Below are 22,659 nucleotides of genomic sequence, written 5' to 3'. Positions count from 1 at the left end.
ACGAGACCCCCCCGACCCAGGACCTAGTTTGATAGATGTTGCCGTAACTCATATCAATGGGTGTTCTGCAGATAGTAACAGAATGACCTTACAAACACTTTCGACTTTTTGTGTTTGTCCACATCGAGTTCACTCACCTTTGTCCACTCCTTGTATCCATTATGTGTTCCAGCTGCTCATTGTTTCAATACTCATTAACAAATGCTCAGATCTTGGCATGAATTATTTGGTGTCCCTGGTAGCCCTTGGTGGGACATGCAGGGATGGGATTGTGGTGGTGGTGGTGGGGGTTGTTGCTGCTGAATCAATAGCCATAAGGAGTCTGGCTCCCGTTTGCTTTCAAGATCTACAGCCAAAGGACCCAGTCATCAAAAGTTAATGAGCTATTTAGATCACGCTGTTTCCTCTACTCTCTGCTGAGGAAACACTGCTGGACCGGGGTGAAAAGAGGCCTCCCCCTGATGTGTGTGTGTGTGTGTTTTTTTAGAAGCGTCTCCTATAGATGTGCAGAGGGAGATTGGCAGCTGAGAGAGAACAAAGCAGTGCGAAATGGTTATCATGGCTGTGCAGTTGTTCGTGCAAATTGTCCGGGTGTGCAACCTCTTTTTTTTTTTGCCCAGTAAACAAAGTCTATGCGTGAGGGGAATGAAATAATACACCACAATTACCCCTTGATGTCTTTTTGTCTCACCTGGATTCAGCTAACAATGCCTGAAACAGTCACCCAGGAATCCCTCGCTGCCTGTTTCCCTGGCTGCTGGCCTTGTTAGAGGGATGGCACATAAAATGTAAGAAGTTATGGCTGCCTATAGTCCCTGCAGGACTAATGGGAAGGGCTGGAAATGTGTGCAGGAAGAATTAAAGATCGCTAACCTTATTCCAAAGGGAGCCATGACCGTTAGACCTAACTCCCATGTTCAGTATTGGAGCTGCGGGGCCAAACTTTCTGGCAGCACTCCTCAAAATGTTTGACCAGTCATTGTAAGAATGAATCAAAGTGAGGTGAGCAAAGCGGAGCATTGATTTTCAGGATGTACCCAGAGGAGGAGGTTTTATCTGTTGTGTTCTCCACGGATGCACACACCTCCCTTTGAACCTTCCAAAACCCCAGAGGACTCAGACTCTTTTCGGTGGCGATTAATTGGTCAACCTTATAAGAGGACAACGTCCTACCTCTGCTGGTCTGGCCCGTGCTGGTTCTCCTCATTCTGTCAGCTTTGATGCCTCTTCTCCGGCACTTTTTCCCACAAAATACTAATCCCGCAGTTTGAGAATGAGGCACCAGGGGTTCAGAGAGTAAAAGAGATAGGGGATGAACTTTGGCTTACTGGCAGGCTCGGCAACCCTTCAACATAAAACCTGCTGATCTCTAGTTTAAGGACACTACTTCTCTGCTGTCAGATGAAAACGTGTGTGCGATGGCAGTTTTGTGATGACGAACTGACGGTGAAAACAAAACAGGGAGACCTAACCCTTGGAAAAAAATATCAAATTAAATTAAAAGCATCTCTTCTGGCAACAAGAAAGCTGACACCAGCTGTAATTACTGATGCACACCTGCACAGATGTATTCACTGAGGGTGCCTCAGCCTCTTTTTATAATGATGCTTCATTAGTGTGATTTATATAAAGACAATATTGTTAGAAATAAAACATCATCATTATATGTTTTGTAGTACAAGGAGGAGAAAAAAAATCCCTGACAGGGCCGCTAGGGATGTTCATCGGTCACTGATGAGCGCTCTCCACAGGACTGGAGCAACAGCAGCTGAATTATTGAACACGGTGGCGTCCCTAAGGTGAGACGCCGCATGGAAGTCTTCAGTCTTTGGCCCTGACAAAGAGAGAAGAAGGCTTGATGAAACATGGTGGGATGCTTACAAGCCATCAGTCACGGTGCCTCCCCGCTCACACAGAGGCGGGATTGGATTTCCGGCCGGGGGGATTTGTCGTGTCAGGCTCGGGGAGGAGCAGCAGGGATTGAACAATACTTCAGCAAGATGGTGTGATAAGAGCAGGCATGATTTTTTTCCAGAGTTTCCAGAATTCATTTTTTTTAAAGAAAACCTTAACACGTGCGTCTGTATTACGACACGCATGTAAGATGAAGAAGTTATGCATCTGAGCGCACAAGGCTTTTACAGCTGACCCAGTGCACCGGTCGTAATACCATCACAACTCCCCCACCGAGCACCTGTTTTATTACATTACATCTCTGTGATCCTCAAGCTGCATATGAAACCTGATAACAAGCAGCGCCCTTTGATTTACCTGCAAAAGAGCCAGGCTTTGGGCTCATGTTGTCGGTAAGACATGGCTCCGCTGAAATCGACTGCTAAATCTCCAGTCTAATGGTGCAGCTATATTACATCTGATAGCGTGTTGTGGAGGGCGGAGACTTATTGTGGTCCTGGTGTTGGTGCACATTATTTTGTACTCCCAGTTCATGTTTTCTGATCTAATATTTTAAAGATGCAATTTTAAAAATGAAAATAAAAACAGAAAAGAGTCACCTTAACTTATCAATTATCCCGAATTGCCTTTATTTTCTCACAGGTGCATGTGATCCATGCTAGTTTACTTCTTTGTTAGCCCCAATATCCACAATTTCTGTGGCACAGGGACATTGCTAACAGCATAGAAATTGTCCAGCAACCACTCAGCATGATGATCTGCTCAAAAATAAATCCCAGGATGCTGCCTGGACCAGAGGACCAGCCCCCCACCCTCCAGTGCTCCATCTGATGCCTGTTGCCATGATAACAGAGGAGCATGGGCTACTTTATTCTTAGCCCAGGTTTCTTTGATTTTTATGGCACAGGGACACGGCTGGACACTGCTGGTCTGCTGGATAACTACCTAGGATGCAGTCTGTATCAGAGGACCTGGGCCTGTTGCCATGACAACAGAGGACAAGGCCGGTGGTCCATACTAGGCTACTGTATTCTTAGCCCATATTTGTTTGATTTTCATGGCACTGCTGATGTTAAATAACAATCCTACATCACACAGGAGCATGAGGTCTATGCTAGGCTAAAAGCATAGAAATCATCCAACAACCAACCAGCATGATACCAGTCCCAGGATGCTACCAGGCATGCAGCATTTGGTGCCCTCTGATGCCAGTTGCCATGACAACACAGGTGCAGTGGTCCATGCTAGGCTAAAAACATACCCTAGCCAGTTGGCTCTTCTGTTTTTTCTGAAGTTGCAGTATGGCTTGTATGTATTATCTAACACACTGGCCCTTTAAATATTGAATATGCATGCCTATATGTCTTGGAATCAGATGTCTTACTTTGTAGGAGGACGCCACCTCATCATCAGCATAAACAGATGCTCACCTACACACACATACCAGCATTAGCGCAGAGAAACAAACACACACCTACTCCACCTTTCGCTTCTCCCCCTCCTGTCTTTGTGTCCCATGTGTGTAGTTGCATCAGCATCAGGGCACCTCTTACTGACTGTTGTCATTGTGTGAAACATCCCCGAAGCCCCGGTGGATTTAACCAGCCCCACATGTGATCCGGATCCAGCTGCCTTCCACAGGTGTTGTCAACAGATACAAGAGGAGGGGAGGCAGGGAAACAAACACAACATTTCCACTCACCTGACGGAGTGCGGCTCGTTGAAGCTTTGCAGATCCCTGATCAGCCGCGTCAAACGTTGCCTAGCAACCGCACCTGGCGTCATCACTGTGGCCCCTTGGAGATTAAGGCTGTGCATCACAAACACAACTTGCTGAAGCAGAAATGATCTCCAAGCGGTAGTTTTCCCCTTTAGAGTACAGGAAACCTTCTGATTGGTGCAGATAAACACAGACTCTGAGCTGCACGGTCAAAATGGAGTTTCCTGAATTGTTAATAAACCTTCTCAGAGACGCTGATGAGAGTGATTTATTGGTTCTGGCCTGTAACAATGTAAACCTCTCCAGTGCACTCAAACTCATTTACCTTTTGCCGGCTCTGTCTTTTCAGTTCCTCTTTGTCCAACAGCGGCTTTATCAGCACTGATCCTCAATAAGCCTCCATGCTTCATCTTTGAATATTAGTCTGAACAGCGCATTCATCTCATGGGGAGGAGTCACTTAGTGTTATCAGCTTCTGTGTGGAAGATAAGGATCATTGTTTGTTTGTCTGTGTACGCTAAATGGATATGCATGTCCTCTACTTTATTGCATCTGTATGCGTGTGTGACAGGTAAACAACGCCGCCGACCCCTCTCTCCTTCTCCGCTAAGATACCATCTTCCAGGCTCCACAGCCTGGCATTCAACACCCATGCAAGATTTTATAAAAGAAAAAAAGAAAGATTATAGTAAAAATGATGCAGAGAGGAAAACCTTTTCAGCAGCTAAGTGCAAGCTAATGTGCTGTCAAGGCCTTAGACGGAGAAGATAAGACAGGAAGCCGTGGCGACATTGTGAATGTGGTTGCTAGGGAGCTTCGCATACAGGAGTGTTATTCAAACATGTGAGGAAATGAAAACGGTCAGTAGGAAAATGAGAAGAGTATCCTTTTGTAATATATTCCAGATTTATCCAAGTGAGTCAGAAAAGGCCTCCATTTGGCAGCCTGGACTCCTCATCACCTGCCCAGCCGAGACCAATCTGTCCCCCTTCGCCATCCATCCACTTCATCCCCCATCTTCGCTTCCTATCTGTCCTCCATCTTATCTCCCGCCTCTTTCACTCCTACCTCGCCATCTCATTTCTCTCTCCCTTCCCTTTAAAAAAGCCTGTTGCTGATCCATCAGGCTTGCCGCTGGAGTGTGTTCCCACTCACAGTGAGTAAAGTCTCTCTCAGAGGAGGAGGCGCTGCAAGGTATAGCCTCCATTCCAAGTGGGTACCAGCCAGTTATTAATTACTCCCCAATTCCTCATCTGTCTGCAGAGGGAAGTAATTACATCTGTGCCCATTCCCCCCCTCCCGCATCAGCATCAGAAATGACGTGATAACCAGAAACCCAAATTACTCCTGCTGATGAGACAATCATTGAGTGAGAGAGAGCAAGACAGAAATTTTTCAGCCCCACTGTGCTTCACCCATCAGAGTAATGGCACCTTCATTTAGTTTGGGATGGCTTCCCCCATGCATTCGCAGGGCGTTTCCAATTTCCACCTCCCAAAACACTAGTAGATGGGTCGAGAGAGATAGGCTGAGTGAATTAAATGATTTCTTTTCCTGTGTTTTTTGCTTCCCTATAAGAGAGTGCAATCATGAGGAGGTTCCAATCAGCATTTTGCAGCTGGAGAGGAGTGATGATGGAAGAGGGACATTAGCACCAGATCCTCATCTGCCATGAAGACAGAAAAGGGAAAGAAAGAGTGGAAAAACAATTAAGGATGCTTTTCTTGTTCTGTCTTTCTTCCTTTCTTTCTTTGGAAAAAATAATTTGGGGTAAGCAGGTGTCTAAACAGGTGTGTGTGTGTGTGTGCACTTGTAATTTCACATTTGGATCCCTACTGTGGAATAACAGTGCTTTTCCACCCTGAAGGCCCCTTTAAATGCTGCTGGCAAATTTAGCCTACTATGTATTTTTTCAAAGAGAATACAGTTGTACAGTATATATGGTTTCTAGGCGACAGATGTTGTGCCTCTGAATGGTACATCCTTCAAGGACGCATCTTTCTGGGCATATAGTGCTTCTTTTTCCAATGCTTAGCATTATACATACATGCTTTTTCTAAGACAGGTCAAAGTTGCTAGGCGACAGGAGCTGAGACCTACAAAGGCCGTACCTCCTTTGGCTGCATCCTTCAAAGGACACATCTCTCTGTGCATAAAGCAACGTTTCTTCTCATTTTTGGCATACTAATGCTACAGTATACATATTGGTCAAGGTTGCTAGGCGACATGAGTTGTGACCCACATAGGGCATACTTCTGCTGCAAAGGATGCACCTTTCTGGATGAATTAAATGCAAGAACCGCTTCCTTTCGATTTCTTTCTCCAACAACATTTGTGTTCTCCCGGTCTTCCATAGGAGCCTTGTGTCAGGTCCAATTGAGACATATCCAAATCCCCCTCACTTCCCTCCTCTGCTGTCAAATTGCAGTCTAAGTAGAGCAGAAGAACCAGCAGGCTAGTGCAGCTCTCTATATTGTATTTCAGTACCTGTCAAGTGCTTATTGATTGGCTGCGGTGGATTAGGACTGCTACGTTCTTACAGATTCTGTGTGTATATGTGAGAGTTCATGTGTGCATGTGGAGTTACACTGGAGGTCTCTGATCTGACCACCTAATCCACTGCTTCGTTTTCACCGCACTAACTTCTCTTAGCCTCGTTGTCTTCAGTCCAGAATGATTTGGATCCTAATAGTCTTTTTACAACCACTGGCTAATGTTGCCATTGGGGAATGTAATGGAGGGGAGGGGGGTGGCCATAACCAGACAATCCCATCCCATATGCAGAGGATATGAGGAGGAATTTGTCTGCTTCAGCAGTGACAGGAGCAATCTGCGAGGCCGCTCCAATGAAGAGTCAATCGAAAAAAAGAAAAAAAAAACTCAGTGTATTCAGGATTATGGTGTAGGAGCCCATTGAAAATCTAATGGACTAGTCACATCAAATAGACTTGGTAGGAGCATGCTCAGATGAGTACATGTATGCCACTGTGCACGCGCAGAAAGAGAAGCCATTACCACCAGGGGCCGGGCCATTACTCTCTGTCCGGTGTACTGTGTGAGTCCGAGCCATAATGCTTCCAGTCCCAGAGGAGCCTCAGTACAGTTCAGCCCTCCTGCATAATTACCTCTTTGTGTAAAATTGCAATAAAGAGACCTACAATATTGCATTGTGACTGCACAATAATATGAAGTGTGTGTGCGAGGAAACATGTCAGGTGGCAGTTTATTAACTGTTATTCATACAACTTTGCATATGCTCTGTCTGCATTTTGAGGCAACTTCAAAATAAAAGCAAGCCATAACAAAGACATTATTAAATTAAATTAATTAAATTTGTGGGGATGTTTTGTTCCTAAAATACCAGCAACATGTGAAGCTGAAAAAACAGGAAGAGGACACTTGCATATAGCTTGTCCAAATTTGATTGTGGAGGTGTGGCAGTATTATATTCTTATTAAAAGTATTTTCACATATATTACACATGCAGCTCACATACTGTGTTTTCTTTCCTGTTGATGAGGTGGTCTGCTTCATTTCCAACACATTGTCTGCGTTTCTTTGAGCATAGCGTATCATTTTAATCAAGTGTCTTTCAGTCCACTGATGATGCCTTTAGACATCACGTCCTAGTGTGGGTTCCTGGCCAGGAGAAGTGATACGTGCCTGTCGGCACTGCACATAGGCTGTTTGTCCCCTCGCATTTCTCCCCCCACCAGTCATAATCTGTGTAAGTCATCCTTGATTAACCCCTGCTGAATGACTCTAATTAGACCCAATTAGCCCGGGCAAGATGAGACGCACTCCATGCAGATGAAAACACTGGAGAAGTGGAAGGATGGATGGAGCCTGGGTCAAAGTGGAGGTGTGGAGAGCCAGAGATGATTGAGGGACGTGGGGGTTGGAGAGAAAAATAATGATGGGATGAAACAGAGGAAAGATGGGAGATTCTAAAGAAGGTGTGGTGGCACGATGACATTCCAGCCATACAGGACACCAGCCATGAACACTTGTAAGGGAGGTGTAGGGTAACAAAAGATGCTGCTGCTGCTGCATGATGGGAAGTGTAGGACCCCTCTGCAGCCTCATAACAATAGAACACAATGCAGACCTCAATATTTCCAGATTCACCAACTTTACAACACAAACTTTACTAATATAACACATGTGCCTGTATTATCATATGAAATTATGGTATCTCTGGATAGGCTAGACTGTCCTGAAAAAAACAAGGTATAGCATGTGAAGCTAAAATGAGTAAGATGAGAGCCTGAAAGTGAAGGTAGTGAAAACTGCCATTTGTAGGAAAGGTTAAGTTTTGTAGGAAAACTGTACCTTTAAATGATAAACATATTGTCCTCCAACCCTGACCCTTACTTTTTCTGTACCCTTTACCCTCCATGTGTATCCATCCAGCTTGCAGCCAGGCAAGGGGCACTGAGGCCTACCTACCAGATGCTGGTGCCAGCCTCCCCACCACCCACCCCAACCCCTCCCCTGCTATCAACCAGCAGCAGGGGTGGAGAGGCCAGACTGAAGAGCCCACTCAGCCTGCCCAGTGATTGCCTCAGTCTATCATCAGCCAGAAGATTTCTATTATTGCAGATGGATGATTGGTCTGGCTAGCTGCCGGACTGGCAAAGCAAGCTCATTTCAGATCGGTTTGAAGTGGCGCTGCAACGATGCGAAGCAGGAGGGAGGGACGGAGGGGGAGAGGATTTGGTGATTTGGTGTTGGAATAATGGAGCAGAAATGGTCGTAATGACAAGGCACGCTGTCACCGGGAGCATTATGCAGAAAGGCTTGTTAATGTGGACTGCCTCTATTTCCGACAACAATTTAGACGCTAATGGGGAGTGCTTTCCTGCTAAATAAATAGACGCCCCGCTCTTAGAACAAGGAGTTTGTTTACTGTTTGTATGGCGCATCAACCCTCCCACCCATGACAAATTCATCTCATCTGTGCAGGCGTCACGGCTCCCATAGAAAAACAGATGCATCGTACAAAGCCTGTTCTCCAGCCAATATCATATGATGATCATGTGGCCGTGTTGTTCGTGCAAATCAAATTACTGCAGAATATGACTATTTAAAGCACACTGTGGTCCAACTTTCCTGCCTGGACTGAGGTCGGTTTTCTCTCAGCATTGGACTCCGCAACCTGAATCAATAGTCTTAAGGGAATTTACAGTATCTGACTACATGGCCTCTGCACTTGGGAGATTGGAGAAGAAATGCAGCCCTACATGTTTTTTTATACAGTATTGATCTCAGCATCCAGAGCTTTAAACCCGTGTTTAACAAAAAAGGCAGATATATGATGTTAAAGCTCTCCTGTGAGGTTTAAAGAGGCCAAAAGTTTGACACGTGTGATCATATTTTGCCTTTTTCTTCGTCTCTCTGTGACTTCATTTCATTTCTGTTTATGTAGCTAAGGAGCTTTGAACCTCACTGCATCTCAGGCTGCCGCTGTCACCTGCTAATGTCACCGGTAATGATGTGAGGCCGCTTTTTTTTTTTTTTCCTTGAAACGCCGTCACAGAGCCAGGACTCAATCATTTCATTTAAGCAAAACAAAGTGCGACAGCGACAACCAGCCAAGAGAGACAGAAAGAGAGAGAGAGAGAGGCAGTGGGATGGCGGGCGCTTTCGTCTGCAAATCATTCCGCTAACACCTTTGAAGTGGTGACATGCCTCTGGAATATGTGGCGGAGAAGCTCCCTGGTTTTTGCCGGATGAAAGGGGAGTCAGCTTCTTGTCAACTTTTGACCTCTGTGCGAGGCAGATCAGTTGGGGTTTGGGGGCCAGCTGCTGCTCCAGACGCTGCTGCCATGTTTGATAGCGTCTTTTCACCAGCCCACTTTATTGAAGCTGAACTGTGGAGGAAGGTAAACAGAGTTTAAATGAACTCAGATGAACTCACTCAAACAGCACTAAGTGGCGAAAAAGATGCAGTTAGGAGGGTGTTAGTGGGTTAGTTGATTACTGACTAACTGTGCTGTTTATTAAAGAGGAAGATTAAATTAAATTGATCAACTTTGCTGGGATATATCAAAGGACCAACATGTCCTTACGAAAAAACAAACACCACCTTTGGTTGATGCTACCAACGAAATGTATGATTAAACTTATGGCCGATGTCAATCAATCATGGGACCAACAGAGCTGCAGCAGTGGAAAGTAGGATAAAGAGGGGATGGACTTGGATACAGTCACAACAGTGGACCTTCAATCAGGAGTCTGAAGTTCGAGTTCTCCTGACACCATTTACTGCTTTGTTTTCACTTGCAGTTGGGGTTAGGAACTAAAAAGTAAGGGTCTAGGTCAATATAATCTTTCAATTGCAAGAAGCCCCGCCTTCATTATGCAGAAATAATTGAATATCAATAACAATTGAAGCAAAGACTTGTTGTGTATTTTTTGACATTCTGTAGCTTTACTGTGATGTACAAAAATCCTCCACATTTCCATTAAAAGCACATGAACACCACATCCATCAGCAGCCCCCACTGCTAAATTATCACTCCTGACAGTCTAAGAGCAACATTTAGCATTTGCTTAGACTCCCTGTGAGGATTGTTTTCCGACACACCACCCTCCTCATTGAATTCCGCGTCCAAACGTGTGAATCTAAGCCCCTAACACTGATCGTTGATGCGGTGGGCGTGCTGTCAATATTGGCCCATTCACTGTGAGTGAGCAAATCTCCCCTTGACATGGCCAGCCATGCGAGTAATAGCTAGGATTAAGACAGGAAAGTACACACATGAATATACAAAACGCAGTATGGCACGGGCGGATCTAAAGCGGGAAAATTACTTCAGCCTCAGATGTGCAGCGTGCATGGAAACAAGATTGACTGGGAGCTCGGACATGAAAAGACTGATTCATTGTCAGCGACCCTGATGACAAACGACACTTTTACATTTGCATCCATTGTGAATCCATCAAAGTAATTTAGCCTGTTGTAGAATTTCATCTGAAAGGACGGGGAAGCTCGCAGCTTGATTATGAGAGAGTGTTGAATTCAGATAATGGAAATGTCTTCTTTTGCTGCAAACAAGGTCAACTGCATCGTTATAAACTACAGTTGCCATAGCTCCCTGTGGAAGAGGTGTGTTATCCCTCATCATCCCAGCTGCTGTTGCACAATTTGGTGCTTATTTTTGACTTTTCTTGAATGGAGTCGGGTCTAATCTGGCTTCTTTTTTATATATATTTCGGGAGGACATGCACACATTTATACAGCTATGAAGATATCTGAGCTCCGAAGCTGCTCACATTACCTTATCATTCTGTGTGTCATAGTCTAAGTATGTGTGCTAATTGGACGGCTGACAGGAAGGGGGGGTCATTGTCCTGTGGCACGATGTGACAGGCTTGGTGGCCTTCAAGACGGAGACAAAGCAAAACGAACAGCGAATCATAACCCACATTTTCATCCGACACTGATATGACGTTAGCTCACAGACGGGGAGAGGGGGGGAAACCGACAGGGATTAGGCCCTATTTGTTTCACTTTTTGACTACTCCTCCCTGCCTGGTTGCAGGAGTGCAAATGGGTATTTCCGTCTCCCACTCATTGTCGCCTAATTGGCACTTAACAGCTGCCCCTCATGGTCTCCTTGCTGGCTGTGTTTCCGCTTTTTTTTCCAGGCGTAGGAAGCTGCATCAAACATCACCCAGCTGAGAGGGCACTTTCTCCCACACCCCATCCCCTCTCCTCTTTTCCCTTCGCAGGAGTCTCGTGTGGGAAGGAGTTTGCACCCCAGACAGCCCCGAGCGCTCATTATCGCTGTTTTCAGTCGGCCTGTCGCTCTGAAACCCCCCCACCCTTCTACCCTCCACTACTCATCACCCATCTCCACCTTTTCCTCTATGGAGGAGAGAAGACGTTCTGCGTCCAGGCAGACATATGGCCACATTTTCACAACCTTATCTTTATTTACCCAGCTCCATCAATCACCAAATTTCCTCCTCCACCAAGGGAAAATCTGTGGTTTCATTTTCTTTGAGGTTATCATAATATTACACTGCGGGGAACAGAAAAGCAGCATAAATGTTATGTTCAAACACATCAGGGCATGTGGATGTCATATAGTACCAAATGAGGCTAAATGAAGCAAAAGCACTGACTCTCAAGGTTCCTCTGTTGCAGGAGACTAATGGACACAGAGGTCAGCTGGGGAGTGTGTTGCTGCAAACATCAGATGTCGTTTGCAATGCAAATTGACAAAGAAATGTATCCTTTCAAAATAAAAGCTACTTTTTTGCCTCTTCTAAAAGGGTGTCAGAATTCACATGTTGGAGCAGATGATGGAGGATCCAATTTCACACTAGATTTTCACCCAAGGGGCTTGAGCTCAAAACCATATGGGACCATTTATTGTCTCACTCATAAGCAGCAAAACCACTTGGTTAGGTCGAGGGGAAAGAAATCATAGTTTTACTGTCAACTGCTTTTCTGAGCTTTTATTGTGAATGTTGCATTCCAGACCTTTCCTTCTTTCTCAGCAGAAGCGAAGACATTTTGAAAAATAGGAAAGTCACAGCGAAGTGAACATTACAATAACATGGCGTTATGAAGTTTTAACCCCAGCAATGTCAGCTAACCATATTAGCATTCCCACATGGGGAAAGGCTGTGAGTTGGAATGGAAATGGGCTGGTTCAGTGAGCAGAGGGAGTAGAGGTCCCATTCGTCTTGTCCTGTTTAAATACACTGGTTAACTCCTGCCAACAGGGAAGCCATTCAGCAAAAGGCCAAGGGCATCTGTCATGTGTTCAGCACACTGATATTGTCCTCTTCCACCCACACCCTCTCTCTCTTTTTCCTCCACTCTTTTTCTTAATCTTTGCTTCTCGCCATCACCCTTTTCCTCCTTTCCCCTCCGCCTTCCTCTCCCACTGCCTCTCCTCCTCTTTTTGATGAAAGGAGTGAATATGCAGGGAGCTGACATGATTAGCAGCCTCATATCCCCATGATGGATGGTGCCTGCTCCATTATTAATATAGTAAAAGCACCAACTGCCAGGTAAGAGCAATGTCAGCATCCACAATATAACGCAGTGTGCCCATGGATAATGGTGAGCACTTATTTTTTTTATCTATGATATGCATGGGCTCGGAGCTGAGGAGGAAGAGGAGCAGAAGGAGGAGGAGTCCTGGTGATGGCATGTTTCTAGGACTCATTGAAGTTTATGGTGAGTTCAAAATAATATTTAGAAATACATTCACATTGGTTCTTGTGACATTTTCACTCCTCTGAGGACAAAAAAACACTCCACTGAGAGCACTGAGGCCATATTTTTCAACAGTCACACAGGACTCTTGTTTTTCAATAGTTTCAGATCCTGGCATTGTAGCAACATTCTTACCTTGTCCCCTAGGTGGATTTAAATCAAAAAACATCTTTTGGTGTTTTTTCACTGCAGGAACTGACTCTCTGACCTCTCTGTCTGCACTTCAATGGGTAGGAACTCACCTTTTTAATGTCTGCACTTTTGTTTCCTCTGTTTACTCCTACTCATGGAGCAGCAACTAACAGGCCATTTGTCAGGTTACCTGGACTTTTGTATACATTCCTATTGCTGAAACGGCAAGTGCTTTTTTTTATGGCCATTTTATCCTAATTATAGAGTAGGAACTAATGGGACATTTTTAAGTAGCCCCTCCAACTGACCCTGTAGGACCAGTAACAGGGTGTAGTTTCTCTCTTAAATCTAGTGGATCCTAAACTGCACCTGGAAGGGATGAATGGGCGAAATAGGGCACAGTTCCTGTAAATGATTTGAGACTTGTTCCTGCAGTGGAAAAACACACATACCCTTCCTCTTGTTCTCTTTCACTGCAATCACATGCAAATATATAATTAATGTGTTAAATATTCACCAAAAACAAAATGGACATGCTAGGCAGCTGCTGATGATATGTGTTTTTATTGCTGAACAGGAGAGTGGAATTCAAAGTAGAGCACAAGATTAAGAAGGGAAGGAGACGAGAGGGAGACGGAGTGAGTTGTGTCACATGGATAAATGTCGGCGTGGAGCTTCATCGTCCGTCTGAGCTGAGCTCTTCCTCCCAAAATGCCATGCGTAAATCGCATAGCCGGGGCCCTCGGCCAGCCTCCTCTACCACTGTAATGAGATTACAGACCTCTACAACTCTCTCTCTTTCTGTGTGTGTGTGACTGAGACAGAGAATACTATTGAGCCGGTGTAGAAGTGTGCAATTTTACTGGCTTACACAGGGCCAGAGAATAAGCAGCATTACTCACACCACCAAACAAGACGTACAGTGGAAGATTTGGCTGCGTATCTGTCATTCTACACACACAAACAGACTGTGGACTTTTTAAACCTCTTTTACTTAACGCACAGTAAAGGTGCAGATTTTTCACCGACATATTAAAAATGAAACTTTCAGCTGCTGCTATAACATTAAAAATAAATAATATTATTTAGTCTCACTAAGGGAACATTACAGATGATTAAAATGTCATTTTGTGTGAGATGTTTCCTTATTTATTCATCTGTATCTCTTATAATTCTTGTTACTACAGTTCCAAGTCCTGTTTGTGAGCACATGATGTTTACACCACGGCTTCTCCTCTCAGACTAGCCTTACAGACCCTCTTCCAAATCTAATATACCCATCCATAAATAGCTCACCTATCGAGCCCATAAATGGAATGAGCGACATGGCACCGCAGCCAATCCCAGCCTAACCCCGCCCCTCCACGCTCCGTCGTCCATCTAATAACCCCCCTCTTCAGCCGCCCATTCGCCTTAAATGGGAGAGCAAAGGGAGTTTGAGTGACAAACTAAATCACGCCCCTTCGTTTACCAAGCCCCTCCCCTCCTTTGGCTTCCTATCAGTCTTTATTTTGGCAACACGGATACGCATGGAGCCTCCATCACCTCCAGTTCCTTTTACGCACCGAGTCCGATAATGCGCGCAGGTACGGGGAGCCTACTCACCACATTTCCAGCCGCCGCACTCCGCTATTAATCTCCTCTTAAGGACTAATATGAAAGAGGTGGATGTAGAGGTCTGACAGAGCCACAAAAGGAGGCACAATTTCTTGTGGATCATTCTTGTTTTTCCCCCCCCGACATCAGCGAGCGTCAGCATGGATGTCTTGGCAAACCACAGTATCTTTCAGGAACTTCAGCTCGTCCACGACACCGGCTACTTCTCCGCCATGCCTTCTCTGGAGGAAAACTGGCAGCAGGTACGTGTCAACTTTACGCTGCGCATCCCGCTCTCTGAAACACGAGGATGCGCTTTTGGGATGTCAACTTTGCGTGCAGTTCGGGCACATTTGCTTTCTATCACTTATTAATCTTACAGTTTGCGGGATGATGGGAAAGTGGATAAGACGCGAACGGCACACAGGCGCGTAATAAAGATGTCAAATGCCATTTGGGAAGATGAAGATCTAAATCCCATACCAGGGACTGAATTGGTCGTGAATAATACATATGCACAGAGAGAAGTCCCCTTTCTTATCCATAATAGATACACTAACATGTCTGGCTTTGTAGCATCTTTAAATGCAAATAGAATCATCTTCACCACCCCACAAGCCACCCCACAAGCTTCTTGCATCCAAGTTGAAGGGACGTTAAGCACGGGGATCCACGCGGCCACATGGCGACGGCTGCGTGGGGAGGTCGCCGGCTCTTTAAACGCACCACACGTGCCTGTTATTTCAGTAAAACCACGCTGCGTAAAGTGTTTATTCTTCTTACGTTTTTCCTGCACTGCCTCATTTTAGTTTCACCTGTCGTGCATACAAACGACCCTCCTACTTTGCAGCCCACCTGCATTGCTGCTGCTGCTGGATGGTGGTGTTGAGGAGGAGGAGGAGGAGGAAGAGGAAAAGGAGGAAAAGGTGATGCTTTCCATGCTGCACAAAAAAAATCATTGCTTGGAAATTTGATGCCGGTATTGTTCGTGAAATAGGAGCTTCCTCACTTCTCTGCTTCATGCACGAGGAAGGGAAGGATGGAGGAGGAAGAGGAGGTGGAGGAGGGTGAAGAGAGAAACCGGTGCGTGACCGCGGATCCATGCGTTGTGGCCAAGCAGCCTAATTGGCATCCTACTGTTAGCCACCGACGCATCTTTTCATAACAAGTCTCCAACTCCCTGCCTTCACTGTCAGTGAATTTTAAATTGCACGGGCCTACGTGCACCATATGCAGCGCCGTGTCTCCAGTTTCTCACCCACGGCCTGCATATCAGAATCAATACCTAATGCTAATGGAAGTGGGAGGCAGCTGCATGTTTGTAGGCAAAGAAAAAAAGAGACTCTTTATATGTGCAGGATATAAATGTGAGTTTTCATTTTGACAGGTATGAATCATAGAAGTTTAAGTCATGCTCTTATTTTGTAATTTGTAAAAAAATATAGTGCACTTTGCAGAAATATGTACACTTTGGATAAAAAGATAACATTGTGCATTATGCCCTCCTCCTCCTCCTCTTGTCTCCCTCCTCATGCAGTGCTGAGATGTTCTTGGCAGATCCATCCTTGTGTTCATTGTAGCGGCATGAAGATGCCCTCCTGAATACAGGAATTATGAGTTGTGGCTGCCCTTAAAAGCTCCATCTTCCAACACTCTCCTCTGTATTCCGGGCACAATTTGGTGTCTGATGGCGAGATAGGAGGCCGCTGTGGTTGGCTCCTTAAATGGGTCCCTGATATGCGATGGCAAGAATGATGACTGTGTCCCCTGTTGGTGTCTGTGAGGCGTGATTCAGGAGCTTACAGGGAGATGGGGACAAGAAAAGGAGTAAAGTGTTTTGGAGGTCTGCAGATGGTACATTTGAGGCTGCTGTTTGCTCCATTATTGAGCCTAATAGTGCCCAACTGTCTCGCTTTTAAATCCCAGTACAGTTGGATGGAACAAACAGCAGGCCTGAGCTGGATTTAGAACAAGCAGTGTGGTCAAAACATTCTTTGTGGAAGAAAAATGATTTTGCATCTTGCAGCTTGCTATGATTTTGAGCGTTTAACCCATCCTTACCTGACTTGTCACCATGGTAGCAGGGAACTGATTTTCAAGCAGCGTTCAAGCTCAGCACTTGACCCTGATGGGTAGTATGTAACAGGACACCACCAATGACTGTCATTGACCTCAGGACACACTCCACCTACCCCCCCCCTTCCAGCACTCCCTCAGGAGTTGCACATGGAGGCAAACTGAGTGCCTGATGCCTACCGGAGCGAACATTGTGCGCTTCTATATGTGGACATATTTGTTTTATGTGTTTCTAAATGTGGCAGCTCAGGTCCATATGCACTTACATGCAACACATTCAACTCAGGCAGCGACATTAGCAAAGCAGTGGTGGCGGTGTTGGCGGTGGTGGCAGTGATAGCGGCTACGGCTCCGTCTGAGGGGCCGAGATAGAAGAGGAAGAAGTTGCAGAGCATGCACATTCTCCCCACTGCAGGGTTTTGCATCCCCCCCCCTCCATCACTATCAACACCCATTTTAACAGAAGAGTTGCAGATAGATGAGGCATCCCGTGTGGTCTGGGTCAGACTCCGCAGCCTCTGGAGGCTGGAGAAAGGAACTGTGAATGCATCAGCTTTGTCTGTGTGCGTGCACGCCACCGTCTCGCTATGTTATGTAATCCTCAGTAGGCCACAGCTGCTTTCTCACAGCAGACATGCTAGGGAGTGCAGCCAACTGGCCCCCTCCTTCCTGTATCCTCCGCCATCCCTCCTTTTTTTTCATCCTGCATTTTTTCTTATAGAATTAGCACAGTATGGATTTTTCATCTCTGCAGGGCCGTTGTGTAAGACTTTTTTTTCCTGCTGCCAGGTAACAACGCTTGGCAACAATGCAAAGCTCTCAAATACAGTTTTAAAACAGATCACATATGTTCTCAATGACCTTTCACCAGCTGTAATTTAAAGTCATTTTTATGCAAATTCAAATTAAATCAATGCTGTAATGAGCACAGTTCAGCATTCTGTGAGCAGGCGGAGGAAGGACAAACTGGAACTTAATCTTATTTGTCTCAAAGGAGCTCAGGGCACAATGTTGTGTGAACCCCAAACACTGACACACAGTCTTACACTTCTGTGAAAGCAGGCTGAAACATGTTATATCAATCTTGAAAAATAACCTGGGAGCTCCACATACTATAGATATTTATTTATTTATTTGTTTTTTTCCTGCAATCTTCACAAAAAAAGCAGCAGATCATTGATAAATTTGCAGAATTTTTGTCACATGACTGCTAATGACGCAAGAGACTCAATCATGGAGTGCAGAATTTTTTCATTTTTTTTTTTACATAATTTTTATTTTGAACATTACAGATTTCACATTTTTAGATATACTTATGAAGCGCATTTTCTGTAAATGTGTGGTCAGAATAGCTGCTAACTCGTGATGCTCAGATGTCGAGCGTTGAATTGATCTTAAAGATGGATGCAACGCATGAAAGGGAGGCTTTGTGCGTTGTACAATGCTCCAAGTTGTTTGTCAGTTGCATTGAATTAGAACTAAAAAGCCACATTCCAGTCATTATGTGTTTGCACACACAGGTGCACAGGTTTGTGTGTCGAGTAATGAGATGTGTGAACGACCCTCTGACCCAGTAACATCCATTCTGCCGTAAGAGCTCTCAGTGAACTCTGCCACCTCTGTCTCATCACTCAGGCAGCAGAGACGAGATCGGCGTTGATAGGTGCCGGCTACTGCTTTATGGGCGTTGATGAAAAGGTGGGAAGCGCTGATGAAAGAGAGGAAGTGTTCATTTGTCTGGTCCGTCAGAGAGAGACAGAGAGAGAGAGAGGAGGTGGTGTACGAGGGGAAAAAAGCAGAATAGTAGTAGAAGAAGAAGAAGGGGGGTGGGGGGTGGAGAGTGGTGAACAAGCACATCTTTATGTATGGCTACCGTCTGTGAAACGCTCTGCCACCCCAGGTTTGATTAACAGTGAGAAGAGGAGCCAGTCATTTTTTTCGCCTCACACCAGCACACATGGCTTGGCAATGACTTTCACATCATTTGAGGCAAAATCGGGAAGCTGTTACAGCACCTTACAGTGATCCGACATGCTTCGCTGCTGCCATCCGGCTTGGCAACGGCAGGGAGGAGAAGAGAAAGGAAGAGAAGTCTCACACACTCGTTTTATGCTTTTGGAATCCCACACCCCCCCTCCTCTCTTTTTCTCTTTATCTCATGTCTCTCTCTCTTCTTGCTCAATTCTGAGAAGACAGTTTGTGACAGACTCACAGCTGCCTTGTTTGATTTGCCCTGCTGTAACCCTTATTCAAAGTCAGCCTCTCATCATAAAAAGTTCAACTCTGGAGAGTTATGCAATCAAAACTCGGCACAAAGCTGAATAACAGGCCTTTTACACAGAGAATGCTGTGACTAAAAGCCACAAAAAATGCTGAATAACTGTAGTGCTTCTGATATTTCAGCTCAGTTTGATGCATTGTTGTGGCCTTGACTCCGCCGAACATCCACAGAAACTGTGTTATAAGAAATTTAGAAAGTGCATAAAGCCGCAGTTCCTTAAGTGGTCACTTGAGGGTGGCTCTAAAAGTGAGTAGTTGGACTCAATGCCGAAATATCCAACTTTACAGGAGCTTTGGTTGACATTTACAGATTTCATCCATCTTTATGAACCATAAAGATACTAGCTTAGCATAGTATAGCTTAGCTTAGCTTAGCATTCAACATGCATTCTTCACAGATTTGTTTTAAATGGCATGTATACTTAAAAGAATCATTTTGTGCAAAGCGGCCTTGAGTCTGTCACACATCAGGTTGCCGTGGTTACCGTCTCCCTATTTTCCACCTCGCATGCTGACATATATTGAAATCCATTGGCTCTAATAATGACCACACATTCTCACTTTATGTCCAGGCATTTTATAGCCATGATTGGCTGTGATATACAGAGCATTAAATCCTATCTTCCCTAGCTACCTGTTGCTAGGCAGCCTTGGCAAGCAGGAAGATCAGCTTTGGCCTATTTGTTTGTTTAGCTGTCATTCTGGGAGGCTAATCCCACCCCAAGAGACGGCTGAAGCCATCCAGAAACCAGAGATCCGGCAATGTGGACCATGTCTCTCCAACGATTGAGCGAGGGAGAGAGGTGGAGTAGAGAGACAAGGGCGATTCGCCCTGAGTAAACACCGCTGCTTGTTGTTGTCATCCAAAGCCGGTCATCAATCACACCCTGGAGCTGTTGGCGGTGACAGCAGCAAGGACGTGGTCATCGCTTGAAGATCACAAATGCAGTAAAAGTCACACTTTTGGGAAGTGTGTGTGTTTGTATTTGCATGACACTCAGCTGCCATGCAAAGCGGATCTGTGTGTGTGTGTTTCCACCTGCCATGGTTCGCTGCTCCAAAGCTGTCCAGCAGGTTGGCCTGTTACTTCTGACTCATCATGCTTGTGCTTCTTTTTCTTCACACCCTTGACTTACCCGCTTTGGCAGCTGAGAGTTAAGGTCTCAGATGGGTGGTCAGCAACAGATAAAGAATGCTTTCTGTTCCACGTGCTGGATGATTAACCCACAGCCCCAAATTACCCTAAAGACACAGATATCTCCAGTCAGCTGTCATGTAGCTTCAGTCATTCCATTCCCCTGCAGGGTTGAGTTGTCTACAAGCCTGAATTGGGACGTCAAATCCTGAAACGGCACGACAGTAAATATTATTTTAACCTAAAAAGCCTGTATAAATGTCAAAGTAGACAGACAGAAGGGGGTTTGCACCCTGCTTAACTCTTCCAGCGGCCTGGGAAGTGCCCTTCTGTGATTTAATGAGACCTGTGGGAAGAACCATTCATCAGCATGACAGCGCACCTCTGTTTCCCATTGTTCTGCTCTGGTATGTGAGGAAAGCAGTGTGTGTTTTAGCCTTAATGATGGGCTGGCAACCCTTTGATTAGATGAATCTCCTGGCGCTAATTAAGATTTAGTCTGCCAAAAGACATCTGTGTTTATGCCTTCTGCCCTCTTCTCGTTCACTGTAAAGGATGCAAGTGTTTACGGGTCTCAGTGGGGGTAGTGGTTTCGGTCTAAGTCTGGGTGGTGTCGTGCAGTTGGTGTAAGCCTAGAGGAGAGTCTGTCTGTTTGTTTTTGTTGCTGGAATGTATTTTTGTGGTGGTAAAATAGCCCAGTAAAATATAAATATTTAACTTTGTATCTATTTGGATTACACCCTTTCGCAATAAAAGCTCATGTGATCTGGCAAAAATCCAATCCTCTTCCATTTGTAGGTTTTTTTGGCTAACATGGTGACAACTTCTGGAGTTTTTGTGATAAAATACCCCAGAAATGTATAGATATTTAACCTTTTACCTGTTTTGATTCCACCCTTTCAGAATAAAAGCACCTGTGAGCTCATTAAACTCCAATCCTCACCCATTTGTAGTTTTTTTTTGGCTAGCATTGAGACTTTAAATACACTTATTCACATGATTTAGCTTTATTATTCATTAAATTTACCAAAAACAAATCTGCATGGGACAAATCTTTGTGTCTTAAAACCCCTGCTGAAGATGTTTTCCCTCATCTTTTAACCAAACTGATGGTGTCACATAAATGTTTCACTACCCAATTCCCCCCCCCCCCCCCCCCCCCCCCCTCGCGTATTTCCTGGGAAGAGAACTTATGCTAACAAGACCAAAGGAAGGCATCCCCCATCCTCACCATCACCCCCCACCCCCCTGCTCGTCTCGTAGTTTACAGCTATGTGTATTGCCCCAGATATTATTTCATTGTAAAATGATGCCAATTAGTAAAGCCAGTCGCCGGTGGCTGTGGTCTGGCTCCGTCTCCGTTCCGGCGGGGAAAGTTATTTGGGTCGTCTGCTATTTTCAGCGCGTGATGTTGCCAGGAATACTTCAGGGAGCAGCCACTGTTTTATAAGAGAGCACATCAATAATTTTCATTGGTGTGTGTGTGAGGAAGAAAGAAAGTGTTTTTTTTTTCCTGGTATAAAAGGTGGAGCACATAAACACTTACGTGCAAACTTACTGTAACTGTCAAGACTCCCGTTAATTTAAAACCCATTAATTTGCCAGCTTTTTAAACTTTGACCCCAACCTTTGCCCTGTAATCGCCCCTTCATTCAAGTTCCTAACACCTTCCTCAGTGCGTCTAACCGCCCTCCTCCCCTCTCCGTCGAACTGCCGCATATTGTCAGGATGAAATTGGGGTGAAAAGTCCTCGCACTCTGCCTGCGCTTCTCGCTGAAAAGTTAACTGCTCTACACTGAAGGGTGAATGGGTTCAGCCCTGCCACGCTGCCTCCACACGGCCATCTACACACACACACACTTTCACGCACCACTCACAGTAGCGCCGAAGAGACGTCTTTCAATATTTTAAGCTGCTTCGGCTAATCTTTGTCGCTGAGGTTTGTTTTGGTGTAGGATGCACATAAAGTCATAGTCTTGCGACCCTGAGCTAATCCACCTTGTGCCACTGACCTGCTTTTTCTTCATTATAATGAAACTGTGGCCCTGACTGTTACACAACATAAAAAGTAAACACAGACAGGACAACTGGCAGAGAGCATGTACGAACGAAGGCTCTCTTATCGGCGAGGGCACGGCGCCACTTCACGGTTTGTGGACGTGATCAGGGTGCCGAGAATCCCTCTCCGACTGGCACTGTATGAGGAGGAAGCGGAGTTTTTCCGCTTCACTGTTCCCTTTATCTACCTCCCTTCCCCTTCCTCTGTTATTTTCAGCCCTCCTCCTCTCTCTCTCCCTCTCTTTCTGTCTCTTTCGCTGCTCGCTGCTCTTTTGTTTCTCCGTGCCTTTTCCAGCCAAGGCCCCATTCTCTTGCCCCATCATTGTGTGCGGTAATGAAGATTAGCCAGCCTGCCTCACACAATGGGGTCCCCGCAATTGGAGCGCAGACTCCCCCAAATCCTGTCACAAGCTGCTAACCCCGGTGTAAAACCACTGTTGTTGCCGACCCCCCCTTCCATCCAAAAAAGCCACACATGCTTCGTGACCACTATGCAGCGTTGAAAGCAAA

The 22,659-nt window shown here is 45.4% G+C and overlaps 1 protein-coding gene across 2 annotated transcripts in view; it reads left to right on the top strand.

The window, feature by feature from the left end:
- Positions 1-22,659, top strand: part of klf7a (Kruppel like factor 7a) — a 45,776-nt gene that overhangs the window by 7,940 nt on the left and 15,177 nt on the right. The window contains exon 2 of one of the 2 annotated variants that reach the window (XM_028398628.1): positions 12,566-12,833. In XM_028398628.1, coding sequence (XP_028254429.1) covers positions 12,831-12,833 — 3 coding nt within the window. In that variant the 5' untranslated portion in view covers positions 12,566-12,830. Of the gene's footprint in view, positions 1-12,565; positions 12,834-14,526; positions 14,864-22,659 lie in introns of those variants that run through there. The other variant, XM_028398627.1, reaches the window with a different exon arrangement.

This window comes from Parambassis ranga, chromosome 2, assembly GCF_900634625.1.
Source record: "Parambassis ranga chromosome 2, fParRan2.1, whole genome shotgun sequence".
Lineage (NCBI taxonomy): Eukaryota > Metazoa > Chordata > Actinopteri > Ambassidae > Parambassis > Parambassis ranga.
The sequence above is the reverse complement of the archived record's forward strand: the minus strand, read 5'-3'. Positions and strand labels throughout refer to the sequence as shown.